At 38.5% G+C, this 24308-nt stretch overlaps 2 protein-coding genes across 3 annotated transcripts; one reads left to right on the top strand and one right to left on the bottom strand.

The window, feature by feature from the left end:
• Nucleotides 1-22688, bottom strand: LOC106950752 (integrin beta-3-like). Of its 2 annotated transcripts, none has more exons than XM_015037800.1 (17): nucleotides 22603-22688; nucleotides 16833-16888; nucleotides 14215-15205; nucleotides 11713-11798; nucleotides 10585-10786; nucleotides 10241-10493; nucleotides 9619-9781; nucleotides 9367-9528; nucleotides 9194-9289; nucleotides 9031-9120; nucleotides 8461-8595; nucleotides 7935-8364; nucleotides 2364-2586; nucleotides 1882-2006; nucleotides 1540-1659; nucleotides 1126-1292; nucleotides 1-1037 (listed from the first exon to the last, which is right to left on the bottom strand). In XM_015037800.1, the coding sequence occupies exons 3-17, from the start codon at nucleotides 14270-14272 to the stop codon at nucleotides 972-974; spliced, it is 2376 nt and encodes a 791-aa protein (XP_014893286.1). In that variant the 5' UTR covers nucleotides 14273-15205; nucleotides 16833-16888; nucleotides 22603-22688; the 3' UTR covers nucleotides 1-971. The 2 variants fall into 2 exon arrangements, with proteins under 2 accessions (XP_014893286.1, XP_014893287.1); XM_015037801.1 differs by having other exon boundaries at nucleotides 22585-22669.
• A 393-nt stretch (nucleotides 22689-23081) lies between these two features.
• On the top strand, nucleotides 23082-24147 carry rprml (reprimo-like). The gene has a single exon (XM_015037802.1). It carries the CDS (start codon nucleotides 23091-23093, stop codon nucleotides 23424-23426), a length of 336 nt encoding a protein of 111 aa, XP_014893288.1. The 5' UTR covers nucleotides 23082-23090; the 3' UTR covers nucleotides 23427-24147.
• Nucleotides 24148-24308: the final 161 nt, after the last annotated feature.

Genomic DNA, 24308 nt, shown 5'->3' on the forward strand with positions numbered 1-24308 from the left:
TTTTCAGAATTCCCCAAAAGCATTTATTGGTACTAAGTAAACAAACAGAATCTGACTATTTCTTTTCTAAGACGCTGTGGATGACAAATATGAGTCTTAAAGATCATCTAGTGTTTGATCCTTAAAAAATCTCTCTGACATTTTAGAAAGAACATCTTATGAGTCACAAAATGCTACAAGTTTCCTAAATGTAACAAAAACTCTTGTCAAACATCAGTGAAAAAGCATCAGTGAGAAAGCAGTTTCAATTGTGCAAAGGACAGACATGAAACCAAAATGCACCAGAGATTGTAGCATTACGTCCCATTTAAATTACCCAAAGGCTCTTTAAATATAAACTTTAAAAAATGTAAAACGCCCAAATACTAAATATAATATAAATTTAAAATGCGCTGAGCAACGCATTTGTGCAAACGCAAAACATAATAAAAAAAAAAAAGAAAAAAAAAAAGCTGTTCATGCATGAATGATGCACCACCACTGGTTTATATTTATAATACAATCCATACCCCAGGCATCAGTGTAAGCCAAATACATAAATGCAACAGAAACGAGGTTTAATAATTAAACATCGCAGTTTTACATTCAATTTGCCCAACAACAATTTTCACAACAGAAGTACAAAAAAACTCCTAAAAACTACAGTAGAGATGAAAACACCTTCCTAAAAATAAACACACATGTTGGAAAATTTAAACAGCAGTTCACTTAAGTGCAACTTGAAAGCTTGAGTTTAACATAGTCCTTATAAAATATGCAGAAAACTTACCCTTCTAAAAACCAAAAAGCCTTAGAGCAAACAGCTTGTGACTCATATTAATAGTTTGTAATGTTTTACATTGTGAAGAATCATCACGTTGAACTGTTGACAGCAACACATCAGTAGCCGGTCTAATGACAGTGTAAAAGATCTTCCTCCCATTCCATCAACGTCGTCAACCCCTGAATTATTTCCTCGCCGGATCCGGACCTTAGTTTCCTCTGTACGCTATATTGGTAAAAGTGGAAGTGGCTCCTTTGTACAAAGGATTGTTACCCTGGAACACGAAAAAATAAATGAACTTGATTCAAAAGTGTGTTTGTCAGTTGGGAGGTTCTACACGGTCTGGCATCTTTGATGCTTACCGTATCCCATTTGGCTTTGGATCTCTCCTCCTCAAACTTGGCATACTCTTTGCGATCATGGATGGTAACCAGCAGCTTCCAGATGAGCAAACCAACAAGACCCAAGAGCAGAATGGCCCCGGCCACCGCCAAGAGCACCACTAGGATGTCAGGACCCTCGGGACACTCTGAGAAACAGATACTTTCAGAAACTTTCAGATTCCCATTTGTGTTCTCTCATTATTGTGGCGCTGCACCATCTAGCTGTGTGACCAACTCTGAGAGGTGTTCTTTATATAATAGCGCATTCCTAAATGCACACAATGTGCCTAGCCAGAGATACATCAGGATCTTCTGTCCTCACGTACCTAAATACTAATTTTGTTTCTCTGACAGCTTAAATTCCTAATAAACACTAAAAATATTTCACAGTACCTGGCTCTTTCACCACATACAGGATAGATTTGCCAGTTTTGTCTTCATAATACTGGAAGCGCACGATGCAGTCGTTCTCGTCTTTGTAGGAGCAGTTCACCGCAGTGTGTTGTTGGAATTCTACCAGGAGACAAAAAGAAAAAGAAAAGAACAGGACCATTTAAAAATAACAACGTGAGACAAAGTTTTTCATTAAAAACAGCGATTTGTGTAGGTCAGCAAGATAGTTCAACCGTAATCGGGTGAAATTCATGCAAAGTGAAGGAATGCGACAACACGACACGACCACAACAGACCAGGGTCGCGTGAAAAATGGGACCAGAGAGAGTTCTCGGCACTCACCCACATTCCCATCCATTTTCTGACTCAGCTGGTCCACAATTTGAATTTCATTTTTGCAGATTCTGTTGCAGCTGTTGTCACTGATGTATTGTCCTCTTTTGAAATGCTGACACTCAACACACTGCCTGCAAGCAATAATAGGACACCTTCAGCTTTATGCAGTACAGCCGGTTTAAACTCCAATGTTTTAGCTGCAGCATATGGTAGGAAATCCAGGCTATCACAGAGGTATTAAAATGGCAACCTATGTTGTGCAAGAGTTTATATTCATTTCCATGTTGGGTGTCGAGAAATAAGTAAAAGATAAAAATAAATATGCACAGGGCACCGTAAGCAAGTCGAAATCCAAAGAGCAACGATGTTGCGAATGAAAAACCAATCTGTGATATTCATGCAGCAACAACACAATGGCCACATATATAACTCATAGATTTAGAGATGTTATGGCAAAAACCAGTGTAGAGCTTAGTAGATTTACTTACTTCTTTATCGTGCAGGCGTCAGGGCAGGTGGGGCACCTGTCACACGTGTCTCCGAAGGCGCCGGGTTGAGTGCACTGACAAACCCCGCACTCGCAGTTACCCCGGCCGCTGCACAGCAGCCCTGAGCTGGACACGCAGGTGTCTGTGCGGGTGGTGCAGTTACAGTTGTCTCCTTTCCAGCCAGCGTCGCACTGGCAGAACCCACAGTTGCACTTCCCGTGATCTGAGGGAAACAGAAACGGACGCGTCAGCTCAAGTCAGCTCGATGAGCTGAAATTACTTTAGCTAATTTGTCAAAATAACTATATGTTTTTGACGCCATTTTATTTCTGGTTCATCTGCGAGTTCATTCTGCTTTTGTGTGAACAGTGAAGACATCTTGCTTTTTCTTGGCAGCAGCAGATACAGTTTGGCTCCAATCCATTGTAAACATTAAATAGACCATTAACGACAAGGAACCCAACAATCTGCCTGTGTTAAAACAACGGGGCAAAGTTGAGTGGATCAAAATTCCTTCACAGCAATGTAAAGACTCACTGCCAGCGAGCAAAAACATTTGATGTCAGTTGTTGTCCCCGGAGAGTGGCACAACCAGCTATTAGTTTTATGTTTTCACACAGCACTAGCACAAATTGGTTAACTTTGAATTCATTTTAAAATAAAACCTTAATTTCAAAACAGAATTTGGTTCAGGTTATCATGGCGCTCGATGATGTTAAAGTCTTAATGGTGGGAAAAAAGTAGAAGAAAATCTATCACAGGGAAAATACATTTTCACAGCTCTATACGTACATTTATATACATCTATATATATTTTCAGCAGGGGAAAATATATATATATATATATATATATATATATATATATATATATATATATATATATATATATATATATATATATATATATCTGTTGCTACACAGATATATGACTCTTGTAACAGCTATAAAATAAAGTTAACTATTGCATACTTAATGTATGTGTGTGTGTGCGGTCCAGGATCTTGTAATTAAAAAAACATGTCTTTCTTTACTCTGATCCATACATACAATTTGACACAAATGCCAGTATCCACTTAAAATGGGAGAAAGAGGAAAACATGACATTAAATTACAGTAAATGTGTGTTCATCATCGGGAAATGGCTGCTGCACAGAAACAGCCAAACGGATGGAAGTGATCCATATCTTTCCTCTGCAGTCAGTGAGTCAAAACGAAAGGAGGGGAAATTCTTCAAAACTCCCTATTACAAAATGGAAGCAATTTAGCATGTGTAATTGTAAACAGTCCTTTATAATTAAGCTTTTCATGTTTCCTCACAAGTTTTGCAGACTCTTATGTGTAGCACCGCCGGAACTATCACTTGTCGTGTTTTAGAAGGAACACTAAAAATAGCACGGTATGGTTATCTACTTCCTGACTCTGATCTGTTTGCATTTTCACCTATCAGTAGCAGTACGTTCCATGGGCTGTTCTACACTACGTTTAGCCCATTTTAAGTTTTAATCTCATGGGTGAGGCTCGACAAACAAACCTACGAAATACAAATTGCTTAATTGTAAAGTTAATCACCGACTCTCTTAAGTACCCTGTATTTAAGTGTGCTGGATTATGTATTACTACATTTCTTAATACACACTTGTGGCTCTGAACAGGGCTGAGCCATCAAGAAATTAGGGTTTAGTCACTGCAGTGTTCTCAGACGTCTGAGAGTGTAGCTTTATTGTTTTTTGTGTTAATGAGCTTCTTTCCTGTGTGTCTTTGAAAACATGTTGCATGAGCAAACGTGAAGACCAACGAACGATGTTTTAGTTGAATCTGTAATACTATAATCACCAATTAGTAACAAAGAGAACCTAACTGTCATTTCAGCTGTGAAAGACAACAAAGATACTGGTTGTAATTAATTAGTTCTTCCATAAATCAAAGAAAAATCAGCATTTTAATGAGTTTCCCTTTATCTGTTTAAAAAGTTGCTGGCTAATTGTTTCCACTTGGAAAAAGACATGTTCATAAAATTCGTCGCGTGGGTTTTTTTTGTTGTTGTTGTTGTTACTCATTCTAAGCTCATTATTGGGCAGGTAGTCATATGAAATGCACCGTCAGAGCGCAGAAGCATAAGAAGGGCAAAGTGTTGTTGCAGCGCGGCAGCTATTTGCTGACAGAATCTTGGAGTCAGCTTTTCTTGGTGAACAATGGCAGACACTGCATCAGGACGTTAGGCCATGATCTGGTGACTGAAGGTTGGTCAAACAGGATTTCTTTCTGGATAATGTGTGTGAGTCACAGTGCAGCTGGATCACAATGGAGGAAGTAACTGATCCTGGAATGTTACATGTAGTCCAAGGGTCTCTGATTCAACAGCTCAAAGAGAAACCATCCTCTGCTGTAAACGTAACAAAACAACAGCGCCTACACCCTATTTACTGCAGCTTCTTCTTCAGTGTTTTTTTTATGCTCATGGTTACCTGTGGTGACTGTGGTTAACAGTTTCTAAACAGAGCCACCACCTCATCTGGCGTGCTGTTTCCACATAACAATTAAGAGATTAAGAAGCAATACAGACAATACCAGAACTGTCACATGAAAAAGTCAATGCATGTTTTTGTGCAAAACAGTGCTACACTTAAAAGGAAGTTTAAAGACTGCGATTTTGAAGAAATTTAAGGAAGAGCTTTGTCACTATAAAAAAAACAAAAACAAAAAAACAAAAGAGAAGAACAGGAAAACAGACGGGGGCAATAAAACAGAGCTTCACTCTGCAGAAAGGGAGGAGAGGAGCTCCCTGCAGCGGAATGCAAACTTTCCTGCTCTCTCTTTCCTCATATTTACGCGCCCCGGAGCAATGCGTGCTTTCTCCTGTTCTGTCCCACTGCCCTCGGCGATGGAAAAAATACACTGCCTCAAAAAAATATCAATGATGTTTTCTTTTCGCCCTGAGCCAAGAGCTGAAGCGGTAACGAGGGACACAGGCTCTATAAAGGAAGCATTATAATAACACTAAGACGAATGCATTGTTCCAAAGCACAGTGGATAGTTTTCCTCTGGTTGCAGCTTTGTGAGTGTAAATGAGCTGCACTAAAAGTCAGCAAAGACCACTCACTAGTGGAGGCTCTTTAAAAGATGACATCATGTTTGAGGAAGCGTCTCAGCTCAACACAGACAAGAGCTGCTACTTTAAAGAGCTCTTGTTACAACATTACCTATCAAACAACCACATATTAAATTAGAACTAACTGAAGGGAATTGATAATCTTAATTCAGTCAAATGTGCCAGGCATTCATTTAGGTGTTCGGAGATTTAGACATAAAATCCAAGTGTTTTTTTATGGGGTGTCGAGATGGTGACCACTAAAAGTTATTACTATTAAATTTATGACTGTGGAATTATTGGAGCAGGGCTCCTATGGCTAAAAATATCCCTTTTAGCCACAATCACATGAATTTTGTTTGTATTTCATGAGCAATAGGAAGTGCAACAAGCAGTTGAGACATTAGAAAGTCAGTCAAACTCATTTAATAATTTGGGCATTGCATATTTAATGAAATGATGGTGAGTATGTAATTTTTTTATAAGTAGTGTTTCTGAATGAGATCTGGAAAATGAAAAGCCCCGGTTGGCTTAAAAAAAATGTAAACAAGTGGCTAGCATAGCATCATTAGCTTGTTTCTAATTAAAATTAGCTGATGTTACGTGAAATTGGTTTGGGGATTGTTTGGTTGCAGGCTCAACTAAATGCTATTTATTGATATTAAACTCCTTTTGTAAATCAAATAGTTACTCTGTCTTAAATATGCTTAACAATTTATGTTCTCAACACTAACAGAAAATCAGCAAAACAATCTAGCTGCTGTTGTGAGAAGTCAAAGAGGAATTTCCTGATTTGCTAATACTCAACCCATACATACCCAAACTATTGCAATAGATCAACTGAAGACAAATGCAACAGTTATGTCTTTAGCTGAGTTCCGGAGCAATGAGCTGTGCAGACTTGTCATGGGGCGTTAAAGCACAACATGAAGCTCTTTAGCAAGAACACAGTCATATCCTGGCACCAGCAACTGACTATCCAAAACAAAACACTTGAAGTCTCACATAAACACTTGAGATTTCTGACAAAGAGCTGTGCTGTTTATGGTCATATACTCAATTGCTGTAGGTATGTAATTATTTACAGGCATTTGTAAACAAGGAAAGACTTCATGTGCATTTGAAATGTGAACGCTTTGATTTTTCCAGCTAGGTAACAAGAAAAAAATGATGTAAACTCATCCAGTTATGTCTGCAGAGCAGAAAGAAGAAGTTAAAACCGAAGGAGGGGGCAAAGGAAAGGAAGGGAAGGGCAGAAAGATCTTTGCTGATTCACACAACTCCAAAATGACACACACAAAAAAACCTTAACACTCTGATAAACATCACCTAGATTATTGGTTAAGATACAACATATCACCATGCTATTTTGTACCATGTTCAAATATGAGTGTGGTTAGGGGAAGTGTGTTTAAAGGCTTTTGCAACAGGGTTACAGATTACAGAAGAGAAAGAATCTCAGCTCAGATAAGAGTACATAAATCAGTGAGTTTTTTTTTTCCATAAAAGTTTTTCCATAATTTTACTGAGATAAAAGTAGAAATATTTAATCAGATCAAGCTAGAAGTCTGTAAATATTGTAATGCTTTAAAGAACTTAGGGTCAGTTGGAAAAAAAAAGCTTATTATTTTCAGTCATTTTTCACCTAAATTATCATGTTTAAATTCTAGGCTAAGGCAACTTCTGTTTGAGTTGTTTCTCCCAGTGACTGAGTGAGTTTTTTACAGGTGGCTCCATCCTCATTAAAAATATGAATGTTAATTTGAGTGGAACCTGCTGTGACTGTAGTGTCTTTTGACTTTGTATAGACTAAGCAAGACAAGAATGTGTCCATCCATTCATGGTGTATACCCACTTGTCCTTACAGTATGGACAGATCACCAGTCCATACAGAAACACACAGAAAGACAACCATGCACAACCACACTTATCTCTAAACTCAACATAGACTAAAAAAAAAGTCATGTTTGTGGAGCAGATACACCAGGGAACATGTAAACTCTACACACAAACAACTCATAATGAGATTCAGTTTATTGCTGCAAAGCATTTGCATGTTCTCCCTTTCTCAAGGTATTCCAGTTATTGGGGACTGTTAAATGTCCTTTGGTATGCGTTTGTGCATGCATGATGTTTTGCAGCCCATTGATGATCCAACAACAAATCCTATTTCCCTGGACCAGGCCCTGGTTGGAGTCTTTAGGACCAATCCTGGATGTGGCAATAGCCCAGGAAACCTTTAAACTTTATCGTGACCTGGCTAGGTCCCCAAAAAGACCATTCATGTATGGTTGATTTCTTTAACTTATTCCAGCGTACGGGTGAACCATGAGTCAACACCAATCAGCTAAGAGTAAATTAGACTCACTATTATCTGCCAAAAGACTGTCAGCTGTAAAGGCAACCTCGTAAATTGTTAAAAACTTCAAGGACAACTCCTCCATCTTACTAAAACACTTAAAGGAAAACTTGCACATACTCACCAGAGCAAAGAGCTCCTTTGAAGTGCAAACAGTTGAAATCGTCACATTCGCAGTACTTTCCCCAGATCTGACCAGACCCATCTGAGTGGCAGGAGCACTGTCCACATAAGCAGTCTCCTCTCCCATTGCATATCGAGCTGTTAGAATTTGGGAGGCAGTTGGCATCGTCGGCCGGATGATATTCCTCCTGCGAACACTCGCAGAGCGAACCCAGTCGGCCCTGGTGACACTGGCAAACTCCACACTCATAAGTCCCGTTGCCATTGCTGCACACTGGACTGTTGGGTACTGCCTTGGCCTCACAGTCACAGCTACAAGCAAAGTCTACTGTCACCTCCAGCGAATCCTTGAAGCCCAGAGGTTTGATGGTAAAAGTGCGGCTCTTCTCTTTGGGGCAGCTGCGGAGCTGAGCATCCACAGTGAAAGACACCTACGGAGAAAAATGTATTTAATAAAAGAAAAACAAATGCAGGTAAACTGATGCAACGTACTGTATACAGTCTAAAAAATTGTAAATAATACATACTGTGTCCCCGATCTTCAAACCAGAGCAGGAGCTGAGTCCACGAATCACCTCTCCATTGAGGCAAGAAGCACTAAACGAGAGATCCAACTCCTCTGGGACTCCCAAAACCTCCAGCGCCACTTTAGAGCGAATTTTCTGCACACATAAGGATTTCCTGTTAGTTTATCATTATTGTGTATGTAAAGTGTATTTGTTTCTCAAATAAATTTCATTAGATTTAGGTACGGAGTACTGCTTTTAGACATCTTTCAGAGAGCTCCATACTGTCAGATTATCTAACTGATTCCTTGATTTCACAGGACAGACAGTAATCAGGCCTGGTTGTCGCCAATGAAACTCAGCTTTCCAGAAAATGCTGTTATATACAGTTAATGACTGGGTTATTAATGGGTGCAATTTGCTCGTCATGTGGGGCCACATTAGCATTTTGCGTTTTTTTTTTTCTAGATCTGAAACGCTGAAGTGTGACAAAAATGTCAAAGAGAAGAAAGGTGGGAATTTTGTTTGTTTTTACAGCAATGTGTTTATTACACTTGTAGCACAACCTCTGCCATGAAAATATACTTGTACCTCATAGGCATCTGTAATCAGCTGAATGACATTCCCAGAGTCAACAGATAGCGTTCCCACAGTTGTGCCAGGAATCAGCTGACTGTATTCCTAAAAATAATAACATATTGATTATAAATATTTTTATTTTTTTTTTTAATATTAAAATATTTGTATTTTTTACCTGGTAAAGAGGTACGACATTACTGGTCACAGCAAAAATTAAATTGATGTTGTTTTCAGACAACTTATCTGTTATTAGGCCCAAGGAAGGATAGTCCTGAAAAACACAGGGATTACAATAGTTCATAATTTAATGTTCAACTTTTGTTTATCTCCTTAGTTATTCTTAAATACCAGCACAGTGGATTCGTTGAAATAATTGTTGTCGTCGAGGTGACACTCTCCATCGTTGGGCTGAACGATGCCAGCTATGCGTCCGTCCAGGGCCAGGTGAGATTTGGCGTCGGTGGTCAACACCAGAAGATGTGAGGCATCTGGACGCCATCCGATCTTGTCCTAACGCAGAAAAATATCGGACACGAAGCCGAATTAATCACAGTTTTGAAGTCTGAACGACAGTCTCTGCAGAGTATATTTTTATCTTACCTTGCACACCATTGCTTGCATGATAGCCTCAAATCCCCCCTCTGGACCATCCCTATTTCTGGACACCTTCTGTTTCTGGACCTCCTCAGTGAAGCGAGACACCTTCTCTGTCAGCGACAACACGTTCTTGAAACTAAACTGAGCCTGGCATTGGTCGTTAATTCTGTTCATAGAGACACAGAACGGAAGTTAGAAAGTTCAAATTCAGGTTTCCAGACGTCTGAACTTGACGGAAGAGGATTAGGACCAATGAAAAAAGAATAAAAAGGACTCCGACTAATCTCAAACATTCTTTAATAAGGTTGTTATCATATGAAAATAACCACATAACTGTTTCTTCCTTGTTTTGTAAACCTGCACTTTATACACGTCGAGAACCTGTTCCAAATTTGCTTGGTAAGTTTGAGTTTTGAGACCAATTTTTCCTTTTGGTGCATAAAATCAACTCTGATTCTGAGTTTAAAGTTAGAATTCAGAGATTCAAGTCAGAATTTTATTTAATTGTATTTATTTATTTTTGGTGGCCCTAAGCCTCTTCCATTGCCCACACTTATAGAGAGAAAACTTAATGACTGTAATTCATCTCCTATGCAAACCGCAAACATTCAATGATACCACATACCCAATGCAAGGATTTTTAATTGCCTCCTTAGGGTAGGTAATCATGTAAGGGTAAGTGGTCTTGTCCACAAATGCACCAAATCCCATGTGCAGTTTACTGGTAGTTTTGCCCATTGTTTCAGCAAGCTTGTTGCCCAGGGTTTGCAATTTTAAAAGATCATCTTTCATTGAATATGAGAGATCCATCAAGTAGTAGAGGTCCACGGGGTAATCCTCCACCTGTTTCACAGCCACTGTGAACCGCTTGGTGTCACCTGGGTGAAAAAAGAAAGCAGGGTAAGTTTAGCTCCAGTGCATTTCTCAGCATGTTTTATCATTTCTGTGTAGCTTTTAAGACCAACACACCAATCCTTAATGCCAGGCGGAGTTTCTGAGGCCTGATTTGAGTTACAACAGCTGTAGACGAAGCCTTGTCACTGAGAGGATTGTTCTGTTGAATGTCCAAGGTGCTGGTGGGAAACTCTATAGCTGCAGCGCTGCACCCTTCTTTAACAAGGTTTTCTTTGAGGTCACAGCGAGATAAACTGGATCTTCCAATCCCAAACACCTGAAAAGCAGATGCGTCCAATATGTGGTGTTGAGAGTCAAAAATCAAACAAGATGAAATGAAGCTATGAAGAGTGACTTTTATTCTAACTTAACTGGAGGGGATCTCTATTTATGCTTTTATTTATTTAAATATTCTTTTTGGTTACTGTAACCTGAAAGTTGTTCCCAAAAGCCTCGTAAGCAGGGATTAATCTGTGATCCTGAACATTCTCTTTTTCTTGTATTTCTTACTGTTTGGCCCTGACTTAAACTCAAAGCTTATAAGGCATGCAGGATCCAGATTAACGTGTGTGTGTGTGTGTGTGTGTGCATTACTACACACACCTGAGTGCTGATATCATGGACCAAGAGCTGATCCTTTGTGTGAGCAGTGGCTGAGACAGATGGGAACTTATACAGAGGAGCTGGAGCAGATGGGAAGATTTGCATATTATGGATCTAACTTTTAATCCCACCTATTTAATAATTTCATTTATAGTTTTTTCCCATGTTCAGCTAATCAATCAGGCAACAAGTAATTAAACTATAATCTGGCCACACCTGTTACAGCCTCTGTCCATCATCCTGTCAACTCTCAAGTAATGCATTTCCACATCGTGCTGCTAACACTACCATGTTTCACTCTGTACATGGTGGATTAAGGTCACATGTTTTCTACCAATATAACGTTTTGCATATTTACAAGAAACTTCTTGCTTTATATCATTGGATCTTTCCTCTGTCCCCTACATCTATTTTGACAAGGGGACTCAACTAAACACAAAAGCTCTCCACACTTTTCAGATTTTTGGATTAAGAAGAAATTCAGAAATAAATAACACGTGCTTTTCCATCTGTGCTACGGCGATGCACGACTTAGGTTTTATCCATCATACAAAACAGCAAAGTATTAACTTTGTTGCAAGGTAAGGTGTAGATCTGTACCTCATCAGAGCACCATGCACAGCTAGGATGAACAACAAGACATTCTTGACAAGTGGTGACTCCACGAGATGTGCATATGTTGGAGCCTGTGAAAGTAAAACCAAAGAAACATTTAAGCAATGGAATTATTTTACATTTAAAGCACAACCATCAATAAAGTCATACAGATCTGAAAAGGTTTGTTTTCTCCTCTTATCCATCCAATTTATTAAATGCGTGAGAATATGGGGACAAAACACAAACTGCTCTTTGGATCTTGAAAATCAATTTTTTTTTTTTTTTTTTTTTGGAAATTTTAGGGACACCTAAAATTGGTTTGGTTTGTGCAAAATTTGGAAATCATATGAATACCTGAGACTCTATTAAATATTTGGTTACAGCCGTTCTACAGAGGGGTCAGGGGAACTGTGACAGAAGAAGTGAATTCATACCAAGTGCTAGAAACGACTGCCCTTCAAGAATATTTAGAAACGTTCTGATAAAAATGAATGAGAAAGCAAAAGTTTTCAATCAAATATTTAAGAAGATCAGACTCATCTCACAGTGTCTATATTTGGGCTATTTTTGTTTATGATGATAATATTTCAGTTTAGTATCTCAGTAAGCATATAGTCAAAAGTATTTGCTCTTCTGTCTTCACATAGACAAAGATGCCATTTTTAATCCTTACTAAAGTGGTTTAGTTTGAGTTTGGCCAACATTTAGAACCATAACCATTTCAAATCATCTGGGAATGATTTAGATGTATATCCATGAGAAATCTTGACTATTTCTTCAGATGTGCATTTGTGAGATCAGACACTGATGTTGGAAAAAAAAGACTGGCTCACAATCTCTGCTCTAAAGCAGCTAAGGACTCTGTGCAGGCCAGTCATACCATCCCCAATTTTTTCCCCACAAAATTGAGTAAATGTACTTGTCCAAAAGCTGGTAGTTGCTAAACACAAATTTATCATAAGATGGTTAGACAGACAGGTATGATTTGTACTCCAGAAGACAAGTCTCTGTTGCTCTAATGTCTGATGGTGCATTGCTTAACCCCAATCCATCTCATGCTTTGAATTACACAACAGCCCATTCCACAAACCTCCCTTTTCCTTAAGTCGTCTAAAAGCCACATGAAGCTTGGGTGACTGTATTAAGTCTGCAGAACATTGACGATATCTGCTCATTGCACCTCAGTCTCCTCTGACTCAGCTAACAGTTACGTAAAATACCACTTCTCTCTTTCTGCAGATGTAGAAGCAGACTTCGAGGATGCTGTCTTATTTTTCTCTTCTCCATTTTTTTCTCTCAGCTGTTCTTATCTCCTTCTCTTCCTTGACACTTTTCGCCCCACCTCTCTTACTCACTTGCTTTTTTCTGTTTCCCTGTCTTTATATATATATATATATATATACTGCTAAAAAAAAATAAAGGGAACATTTCACTTTAATTTTGTGTGTGGCTCCAAATCCAGGCCTCCATTGGTTAATAAATTTGATTTCCATTGATTATTTTTGTGTGATTTTGTTGTCAGCACATTCAACTTTGTACAGAACAAAGTATTCAATGAGAATATTTCATTCTTTCAGATCTAGGATGTGTTATTTGAGTGTTCCCTTTATTGTTTTGAGCAGTATATATATATATATATATATATATATATATATATATATATATATATATATATATATATATATATATATATATATATATATATATATATATATGTGCACAGCTGGACAGGACAAGAAAAAAACCAGTTATAATACCACAATTTTGCGGTTGAACATTTAGTAAAGTAACTAGAGTTCTGACATGTTACAGGTGTGGCGTCCTGTCAGAGTCCTAGGCTGGAATGTGTAAACGCATAAATCATAGGAGTTGGAGTTTATTTATCTGTGATAATAAAGATCATCTGAAACATTTAAATTAATTATTTCGAGGAATGACCAGATACTTTTTTATTTTCCTTTGGCAATATGTGACATTAAATCAGCTTCCATGTTGAGTGGAGTCGCAATAAATAAATAAATACAGCTGTTCACAAAGTCATGGAGAGTTACAGAGTCTTAATAATTTAAAATCAATTCTGTCGATCCACAAAGTTTGATGTAACTTTGTTTCCCTGTTTTAACATCACCGAGTCGAAATCAAACCAATAAAGCTCTTTATTATATCCACTAAGTGGAGTGTTTTTGTGGTGCCACTGATTTTCGCAGATCACCTCGCCCTGAAGAGCATCCCGGCTGTTTTTACTCCCTTATAAGGAAAAGGGAAGAGTTTAGGAGCATCGAACATTGTCGCCCTGTTTAAATCATCCAAAAGTTTATTTCCCCGCTTTAATGCTCATTAAGAAGACAAAGTTTTATAACCATACCCGCCAGCAACCGGGTTCCATTAATTTAAACGCTTACAAATTATAGTCATTTGAAATTCGGACAATTGCCAAGTCGCCTCAACAGGTGAAAGCTATCAAAGAAATTACATGCAGTAAAAAAAAAGGGAAAAATATCTTACCGTAAACGTTTGACGCAAAGAGAAACAGATGGACTAAATAGGGTAATAAGTGACCCATGGCTGAGAGCGTCCAGATCCGCTGTTCCTGGTTCTCTTCTCGACTTTTGTTAGAGTTGCGTCTGAAGATCTTCCCCCCATCAGATTGGAGGGGAACCGCAGCCTTTATGACGTGCTCAGACGCATCTCGGCACACTTATGGTTATTTGGCAACTTGTGATGAAATAATAATTCTGGACGTACATGGGTTTATTTATAGGCATTTCTTTGAAAACTTCGATCATCTCTTTTCTTTGTAAAATAAACTCAAAAGCTGCCGAGGTCAGGGGTGAAAGTAGTTTTAAAGTCTTGGCTGTAGGAGATTCAAAAGAAGTTTAAGACTTGTAACTATATGTTATTGTTATTTTGACAATTATACGCGATAAACGTCAGTATTTTTCTCATCATGATAATGTGGCGAATAGCAGCAGAAACGATGCAACATGTCTAGGACTGGGAGATAAACGTGAACCACTCGTCTCAGAAAATATAGATAAACTATTTCCAGGCCTCCTCCCTTATTACAAAAATTGTCCTTTAATACTATTACAGGTTGATATTATTGGAAAGTGATCACCCCCTGATTATAGCCACTATTTTGCTTTGAAATCGAACTTAGAATTGACCAAAACTCCTAAAATGGTCTTAACACAACTTGATGGTGTTGGTTTAGTTTGTGTAAAACTGACTTTCCTTCATTTTGCATGAGTTTCCGTATGTCTGCTGTGTGTCTGCTCTGCCCTCTACTGGACAGAAACGCCAACAGCATGTGACGATTGTTTAGGAAAAACGAGTTAAAAAGTTGAAAAATTACATTTTGTACTTATGTTAGTTATCTTGTCTGAAGTAAAAAAAAATTTTCTTTGATAATCTGAAACTGCTAAGCACCCAAATTTAAAAGAAAAACACGAAAGCCTAAATAACTCACGTTCCCTGGAAAATGTCCTGGAAGTTTCTGTGAAAGAAAACCAGAGACGGTTGGTGTAAAACTTTAAAAATGTTCCTTTTTTACACTTATAAATGTTTGTCATGATTGTTGTAGATGATCCAAATGCAGAGACAAAGACCGGAGGAGGTGAGTGAAAATGATACTGTAAGGAACAGAATGGACAATGAAATGGACAACAGGTGAATCTAACATTGTGTGACTGAAACTGAAGAGTTTCTACAGAAGGAAGTTGATTACTGGATGCAACACAGATGAGTAAATATGCAAATAGAAATCAAGTATAAAAGGCCAGAGAACAGAGGTACTGTGAAAAGTAACACAAATGATCAAGAATACAGAAATTAATGAAACACAAGATGGAATAAAAATAAGCAACATAATCAAACTGAACTTAAAATTCAATAGATTATGACAACATTAGATATGTGTTATCAGCTACTGAACCCTTGATAATTAGCTATGTGGTTATTTTCCCATTTCTCTAATACTTCTATAATAACGTGAAGAAGTAATCTAAAAGAGAAAATAAAGTTCATTTGCATGGCACATGTTTTAGATTTTTACTGGATACAAAAGAAGCAAAAACAATACATGCATACATATATACATATATATATTCCCTCAACTTCGTTATTCTGGTCTGTCATTTAGGATTTCGATGAAATAGACATAAGTTCATGGTTGTAATGTTTAAAAAACGTGAAAAAGTCAAATGTTTTTTATATTATTTAAGATCTGCGGTGGTAGGGGGGGGGACGAGGAGAACCCCATGTTGACACTTTTTGATCCAAGTTTGATTTATTTGACGTTGGGGGTTAAAAAAAGACAGAAACTTGGATGAAATCTCAAATTGTTGCACATAAATTAACTTAGGAGGAGTGTGCATGAGGCGGTGCTCAGAGAGGCGGACAATGCTTCTTATCTCTGCACTTGTCCATTTATTGAATCTTTATCCATGAGCCTGCTCCTATTCTCCAGTCTGTTGCTAAGTTACTGCCACCCTTGTCCAAGAACTGCTGCAAAGAAGAAATGACAGGAATAGAGAAATAAGTAGGAAAGCTATAATGGTTAACTGCTCTGCCGGCATCAAGCTTTCGGTGTAGGTGGACGGGGGATAATACACAGGTAGATAATACACTGTGAGCGATGAAAATCCCTCTTCAGTAATGACTGATTTGGATCTATTGGCTCCACAAGCCACCTGTAGCGAACACCCCCTCACATCAGTGGCATTTTGGGAAGAGGTACTGTATGCTCTGCTTGTCCTGAATAAAAAAAAAATGCTACAGACTGGGTCAGATGGCAGCCAATTAAGACTGAACAAGAAGGAAGTAGGGGGAGCCATGTGGGGAGAATGGACGGGGTCCTGACCTGCATTACAGATCTATCTGGAGCCCTTTAAGCTTTTCACAGAGTCTGAGGAGCCAATATCGCAACAGGATCAATCTCAGACAAAAATCATTGTTTGATTAACCGCAGCCAGCTTATGCTTTTTCCGCTTTGCCAGGTTCAAGGGTCAAGTGCGGGGTGATATGAGTTTTTTTTTTTTTTTAAGGTGATTTGTCTGCGGGGCTTATAAGAAGAGCTCAACCGTCGCTTATCTGAGACATTGTGTATTTGTGTTGTGACGCACCTCAATCCGATCTGCCTCCTTCTGCAGCCCCTCTCTGGATGCGAGGCTTACGTTTCCTAATCCCAGGGGATGAAAGTTTATATGAGGAGAAAATAAACATTAATAACTTAACATTTAGCTTGGAAGGAAATTAAAAAGGAGGGTTCTTCTGTTCCTGATAAAACCTCGGGGTTGTCCTCACATGCGACAGCACTGTGCGGATTCAGAGAAAGGACTTAAAGAGAAAAACTGGATGAAAGAGGGCGAACAAAGAGCCAGGGGAGAAAAATCTGTGATTTGAAGATGTGTCTAAATGGAAATGAGCTTTAATGGGTGCTGGCTCGGTGTGTGGTGTGTCTGCGCCTGAGCAACAAAGAAAGAAAGAAAGAAAAAATCCTCCATTAGATTTGTGAATTCTGTAATCTGTTTCTCAAACAAACAGATTTTCATTTGAGCCTTTTGAAGCGGGCTGGCTGAAATAGAAGTGCAAATCTCTCTGCAGCGAAGTCATTATCTGCCTAAAGAAACTTTATGACTGATGTCTGTTCAGTGCAGTGTCAGTGCAAGGCACCGGTCTGCTGTGGAGCCAGAGCAGTTTATATTAGACTAATTAATGGCTGCATTAACTCCATCTCATTAAGACTCCCAGAGGTGGCAAAAACCTTAAGATCAAAACTTGGCCTTTGACATTTTCTGTGATTCTAAAATAAAAAAAAAACCATCACAGTTCACTTTCCCTAATTTGCTCTGGCATTTAATTGCCCCCATATGTCTTCTTCAGCAGAAGAATGGGTCACAAAGGAATCTTTACAGTTCAGGGTTTGCTTTGATCGGCTAATGAAGGGCCATCGTGGGAAGAATCCCTCAACGAAGAGGAGATGCTTCGAAGAATGTCAGGTGAGCGTCGCACAGGGCGTGCTTTCCAGAAATGTATTTGCGGGCAAGAAGCCGAGACGAGGAGCAGGGGGCGGGGTCAAACTGCATTTCTCTGTTGCTGCAAATGTCTCTGCTTGGCTTGTGTTGCTAGGCTGCCACTTGCCTCATGTTGAGTGGAAAATTTTCCCCTTCGCATCAACTTCAGAGGACAGAAGAACTGCTCATCGGCCACCCCCATGTCTACCCCAGATCTGACAGGAAGAGCTGTGGTCTGGCAGTAATGATGACACCTTCAGGGAGGACAACAGAGGGAAACAAATCCCTTCTCCAAACAAATGTCTTCGCCTCGTCTTTCTCTTCATCTCAAAATCCAACTTTCTGACATATATCTTCGGTAGTTGTTTATGTTTTCATTTAAAATAATTTAAATCCTCAATAGGAGTACAAGTGAACAAGTGAAATATATATGACTCAAAATGTAAACAGTGGGCTTTTAGCTTCGAGGAAACCAGGTTCTGACGTACTACCAATTCAGAAAGTACAAACATCTTTAACTGGTGAATTGTTTTTTTGGCTCAGTTCCTGTCGTTGATGTCTAAAATGGGAAATCCATATAAATATCATCAACATAGATGCTAATTTCACTGTTCCATATCAGGCGCTGCATAAGACGGGTTTGCAATAGAGGGGAAGGTGAATTTACAGGTGTTGTGGTTTGAAAGCCTTCATAAATACTGTCTAATAAAGCAAATAATGGCAACCTGACACAAGAGCTACGTGCTTGCACGGGTCTCACACTGGGAGGGGACTTCACATGCACAACTCATTTGGTGCCGTGACTCATTTTAGACGGTAATGTACTAATAGGATTATATAGCTTAAGCTTTTTACAGCCATAACACTTTGAAAACTAGCAGCATGACTCATAGCTGGAGAAAGTCTTATTGTAGTGACTACTAATTGCCAGTGTTTTTGGTGATAACAGCACTAATACTGAACATAGTTGCTACAATAATTAGCCACAAAAGCCATTGACAGTTAAAAGTTATAAAACAGTTTACCTAAAAAGAACTTTTATTATTTGGATATGTTTTTTTTTTTTTTTTGGGTAATATCTTGTTTTGTCAGTATTCTTTTCAACACTATGAAGTGGTGAAATGCCACATCTAGAGAAGTTATGTTTAGTGTTTCAGTGTTTGAGTGTTTCTAGTGACACCGTGAAACAAAATGACAAGAAAAAAGCAATAGAAAACTTTAAAAACTGACACATAAGTTATATATATTTTTTTGTTCCTTTTCGTTTCTCCTTCTGTTGCAGCTGCCTATGTGTACCATGTTAAGGTCTCAGCTGTGTTTGTTTACAAAAACGGAAAAAAGTAACTAAGTGGAAAATGTGAGCAGTTTGGACATCCTTTGGCTTCTCTTTTACCTGCGGACGACTGCAAACAATCACCTCTTATGCATATAATCACGCTGCAAACCCTTCGCTTTCTTTTGTAATTTCATGTGCCAGTCCCTTTTCGTCAATGTGTCTTGGATACGTCATCTCTCCAAAGTAAAGGCATGTCTTCGCTCCCTCCCTGTCTTTCTCCATTAAACTAAAATAACTTCCCCAACCATCTGTCACTGAGCTCACAGGTCTTCTGTTGCTAAGGAACAAGTCAGACACTCGTTCATGTATGCAGCCTCGTATGATTTTTACAGTATCTGCATATACATTTGCCCCAACAAATCATCAACAGTTATGTGAAAATCCGCAACTTTATGCTCTGCAGAGCCTGATGGTAAAATAATCACCAAGTGTTTGTGATATGAGTCATAGTAGAGGTTCAGTCACAAATAATTTACATATTCTAAGGGGTTTTTTGTTGTAAGTACAAGCAACAGTCTGTAATTACTCCACAGTGAATAATTGTTCAACCATTATGAACTTGATTTACGTCCTTCAAATAAATTTGCCATAGTTAATTACAAAGATTGATTGAATGATTTCATTTCACCACAGATGAAAGTCATACTTTTTCTTTTACTTGCAGCCATCAATAAATTTATCTAACAGCAATCCGCCCCCAGGCTTAAGTTAGGTACTTGTGGAAGAAGCTAATCATTGTTTGTACACATGCTTGGCTGAAAGCTGCTTACGCAGACGTCAAGAGCATCCCAAATTAAATTTCGTGGCCTTTTGTTTTTGAACAAACAGAAGATTAATCCGACAGAGCCAGCTCGGCGGTCGCACAGGGGTATTTGAGAGTGATTGACGGAGCTGTTTCTTTAAATATTGCAAACATGAACTTCAGATCAATTTATATTAATGTGAAGTTCAGTTTGACATCTGTTTATGTTTGCCAACTGTTCCTGTGCTCTCATGTTTGGTTTAAAGACATAAATAAATTATAATTTATGTTTTGGGTGGAGATTCAAAAACAGACAAAATGAGATAAAATTAGTTTTAATTCATGCATCAATATGAAGTTTTCATGGGTAGACATTTATTTTTACTGATATTACTGCTGCAGTTTTATGGTTGTAATGAGCACGAGCTAGAGGAAGCGTAACTATTTAATCAGAAAAACTTCTCTTCCTCCATTTCCTTCTTCTTATCTTCATCTCAGGACTGAAGAGAAAAGCAGAATAGCGGTTTTAAAAAGTGCAATACTTGAACTCAGCAACTTCTCTACTTCCAAAAATTCCAAGGAGAGAAGTTCAGCTGCTCTTCTGACTGGGTCAGAGTGAAGCATTGTTGGATGCCGAGCTGGTTTCAGAAACAAAACAAAAACAAACAAAAAAAACAAACATTTTCTTTCCTTGTGGAGCTCCTTTCAAACTGTTTGGTGAGTTAGGGATCATGGTTTTTAAATCGTGAATCCGTAGTTTATAGATCAGATTGCAATAGGTAAACTTACCAAAACAACACGATACTGCAAAGTTTGTGCAAAGCCAAATCTGTGACAGTTTGGCAACCTTTTGTAACTGTAACTGTGGCAGCAAAGAAAATAAAAAATGTTTTGTACCAGCTACAGCTTGGCGAATAGAACAAGCCCATTTTATCGATGCAGCAAATTTCTTCAGAAATTACACAAAAAGTCATTCTGATTGAAATGTATTTGATTTCAGCAGGTTCAATGTAGATATTTGGGATCATTTTTTTTTTTTTTTTTTTTACAACTGTTATTTCAAATATAATAAGCAACAAGAAATGCTTTAATGGACGCTAATTCAGCCTTTATATCATGATATGAAGCCATCATACAATAAAGCATCACTACCCAAACTTTTCTCCATCACTGAAAACGTCTTAGCATCAAACGTAGAAGTCCATTACTGATGATGACAATAGCATTACTTGCACTACATGTTGTTCATTTTTATTTCTGAAACTGTGTGGGTGTCAAGTCCGCTTGCAGAAACCTGCAGCACTTTATAGACAAAGTTATCTCTGAGTGATACTTTCCAAAAAGTAATTATGGAAATGTCTGCTGTTCAACAATTTAATTTCAGGCAGAAGCTTGGAAAGGAAAACAATTGGCACTGAAAAGGCAAAGGAGCCGTTGTACATATTTGCTGTTCAGCGATATCTTATTATTCAAGTCTTAACTGCTAAATTAAAGCTCAGAGTGATAATTTGTTTTGGATTCCAAGACATCCGTGAGATTCTTTTCAAATGAGGCCTATAATAGCTAAAATGTAGATTAAATTCTGTTTGTTAGCTCATTCTTTTCACATCTTTAGGTTTATATTGTTTCAAAAATGTTAGCCAAACGAGTTTAAAGTTATTTTGCAAACCTTTGATCTATTTCGGATCTTTTAACTTAAAGCCACTGACTCCAAAATATTTTTACTGGCATTTTAAAAAGCAGGCCGACAAAGTGATGCACAGAAGCCAAATTGAAAGAAAATGATACGTGATTTTATTTTGGGGGTAGACAAATAAATATCTGAAAATGAAGTTTGCATTTACATCAAGTTCTCTTAAATCAAAACCAAAAAAGATCAATTCTTCTTTGAAAAATGACTCAAGTTCAGTCATCATTCCATCTGTGAACGTCAATTTTTAGGATTCTTGGATTTGATTGTATCTCTGGATTGCAACTTTTTCAGCCTTGTTAAAAGGCGATCTTCATTTTCTCATGAACTCAGAATGATGCTGCCATTACCATGTTATACAGTGAGCATGGTATATTCAAGATGAGACACAATGCTAGCTTTCTGATGCTTGTTTTGAATGTCGGCCAAAACTTTTCATTTTCATTTTGCTCTCATCTGACCAGAGCCGCTTTCTACGTGTTTATTCATATGTTACAAACTGCAAACTGTGGCTTTGGTTCAACAACAACTTTCTTCTCGTAACTCCTTCACAAAGGCCAGATATGTGGTGTGCACAACTGATAGTTTTTATGCTGCTAACAAGTTTTTCCACCTGAGATGTGGCCCTCTGCAGCTCCTCCAGAATTATAATGCACCTCTTGACTGCTTCTCTTACTAACCTTGTCGACCTGCTGTCAGGTTACAATGGCTTGGTTTGCAGACGTGCCGTACTCTTAGCAGAGTTCTGTAAGATGTTAAAAGCTTGAGATACCAACATGTGTTGGTTATAAAATCATTTCTTTGTAAATAAAGTTTAAATCATGTTAGATTCCAATCCCCTCCACAATTTCTACTGTGGCTTGTTGGTTTATCACATGCAGCCGTAATAAAATACACTGAAGTCTGTGTTTTTAACTTGATGAAATACAAAAAAGAAAATAAAAAAAGTTAAACTATCATGAATGCTTTTTCAAAATTAATTACAAATATGAATACATTTTTTCCTTTCCTTTCTTGATTTCTTTCTTTCTTTGTTCATCCTTTAGCTCTTTCTTTCACTTTCGAACGTGCAAACACGCGCGCGCACACACACCTGATAGTCGGAGCCCACCTGTCTTCTCCCGCGGTGAGGGGTGGCTGTGCGCTCCGCGGGGAGCTCATCATCACTTTAAAACGCACCACGGAGGGAGCGCTCACAGTGAGCACAGGCGCACAGGGACTACCTTGTTACACCGGAGGGAAACATTGTGTCGATCTTTGTTCACTGTCTTGAAAACTCATGTAACTTCTGAAAAACAAAAAACAAAAAAAACACTGAGTTGAAAAAGAAAACTTACTTTGTTCGAAGGTGATGCGACTTTATTCGACTGTGGCAGGTTGGAGAGGTGTTTGCGGTCATTACGCACGAAAGCGGTAGCTGATCTCAATGTCTGGCAGGAGAGTTGGAGCTCGAAAGCGTGTAGTTGTGTCTTCCTCTTGGTTTTTGTTTGAAGATTCACATAAACCAACATCTTCACTGGACTCTAAGTTCTGTTCTGAGACCGTGCGCCACTGAAGTGGAGTCCCCGTGTTTTCGCTGCTGATAACCCGCAAGGAAGCATGAATGTTTCTCTTTTCAACATGACCCAAGGCGTGCTGTTTAATGGGAGCCAGACCCTTGCCGGGGCTCTGGACACTTATTCAAGTAACAGCTCAGAGACTGTGATGACCGATGACGGCGGAGGGTCGCTGGTGCTGCTGCAGGATGAGCGCAAACTCTTTGTCATGCGTGTCGTCCAGATCGCGGTGCTGTGCGTCCTCTCGCTCACCGTGATGTTTGGCATTTTTTTCCTCGGGTGCAACCTGATGATCAAGTCAGAAAGCATGATTAACTTCCTGGTAAAGGACCGGAGACCTTCCAAAGACGTGGAAACTGTCATGATTGGGCTCGGCTAGAGGACAGAACTCAGGCGCTGTGGGAGACCCAGAATGGGGATCAGGTGCGGATTTTAGGATCTGCATCTGGACGCGCCCGTCGTGGATGCTTGATGCGTGTCAAGATTAACGATATGCAAAGAACTTTACTTTTCCTTCCGACAAATGACAACAGGAAAGTATTCCTAAACGACCAATGTTTGTGCGTAAAGTTCGTGCGTAAACTCCAGGCAGTTGTTTACACGTTTACAACGATTCTTACATGTTTGGAGTGGTTTTAATATTGCCAACTTGAACAAAGTAACAACAATGTTTACAAGCTGTTACCTCATGCTTCGTTTTGGTTTCCCCTTCTCTGAAAAAGGATTGCTTTAGGAGTCTGTCTGCAAGCATGATTGTTATTTCTATTCCTTCCACGCCTGAAGTATAATCCGTGGACGTGATGTAGTTTTTTTTTTTTTTTTTTTTGAAGACAAAGTATTTTTTTTTCCTGGTCTCGTTTGGGTGAAAACACATTAAACCACCAATATTTTGTAGATTATTTTTGAAAAAAATGAAAATAAAAATGATCTCCATGACAGCTTGATGGAAGTGATTGTAACTGTTTGGCATGCTCGCGGACTGATCTGTAAGGTGATTTTTGACACGTTTTGCACTCTTAAAAATTACCCATGCTGCATGATATATTTTGTACCAAATCGTTGAAACTGCAGCATGCAATTAAATATGAAAATTCACTCGTCCTGCCTCGTCATCTGTTACTAATTCTTGTTTTCAAGCATAATGTTTTTTAAAATAACTTCAAATTGTTGTAAGTTTTCCTTTTGCGTTGTTTGCATATGCAGTTGTTTTTTATTTTTATTTTAAGCCTCTTTCACAAATTACTTAGAACAAAAATCTTTT

Source organism: Poecilia latipinna, unplaced genomic scaffold (genome assembly GCF_001443285.1).
Source record: "Poecilia latipinna isolate Pla-1442-1.1 unplaced genomic scaffold, P_latipinna-1.0 Scaffold420, whole genome shotgun sequence".
In the NCBI taxonomy this organism is placed as follows: Eukaryota; Metazoa; Chordata; class Actinopteri; order Cyprinodontiformes; family Poeciliidae; genus Poecilia; species Poecilia latipinna.

Excerpts from the sequence above, each read along its gene's own strand:
- LOC106950752 (XM_015037800.1), bottom strand. The coding sequence starts at position 14,272 with ATGGGTCACTTATTACCCTATTTAGTCCATCTGTTTCTCTTTGCGTCA. Across the intron at positions 10,787-11,712 it reads GTGCATGGTGCTCTGATGAG|GTGTTTGGGATTGGAAGATC; the intron begins GTACAGATCTAC and ends TCTGCTTTTCAG. Across the intron at positions 2,007-2,363 it reads GACGCCTGCACGATAAAGAA|GCAGTGTGTTGAGTGTCAGC; the intron begins GTAAGTAAATCT and ends TATTGCTTGCAG.
- rprml (XM_015037802.1), top strand. The coding sequence starts at position 23,091 with ATGAATGTTTCTCTTTTCAACATGACCCAAGGCGTGCTGTTTAATGGG.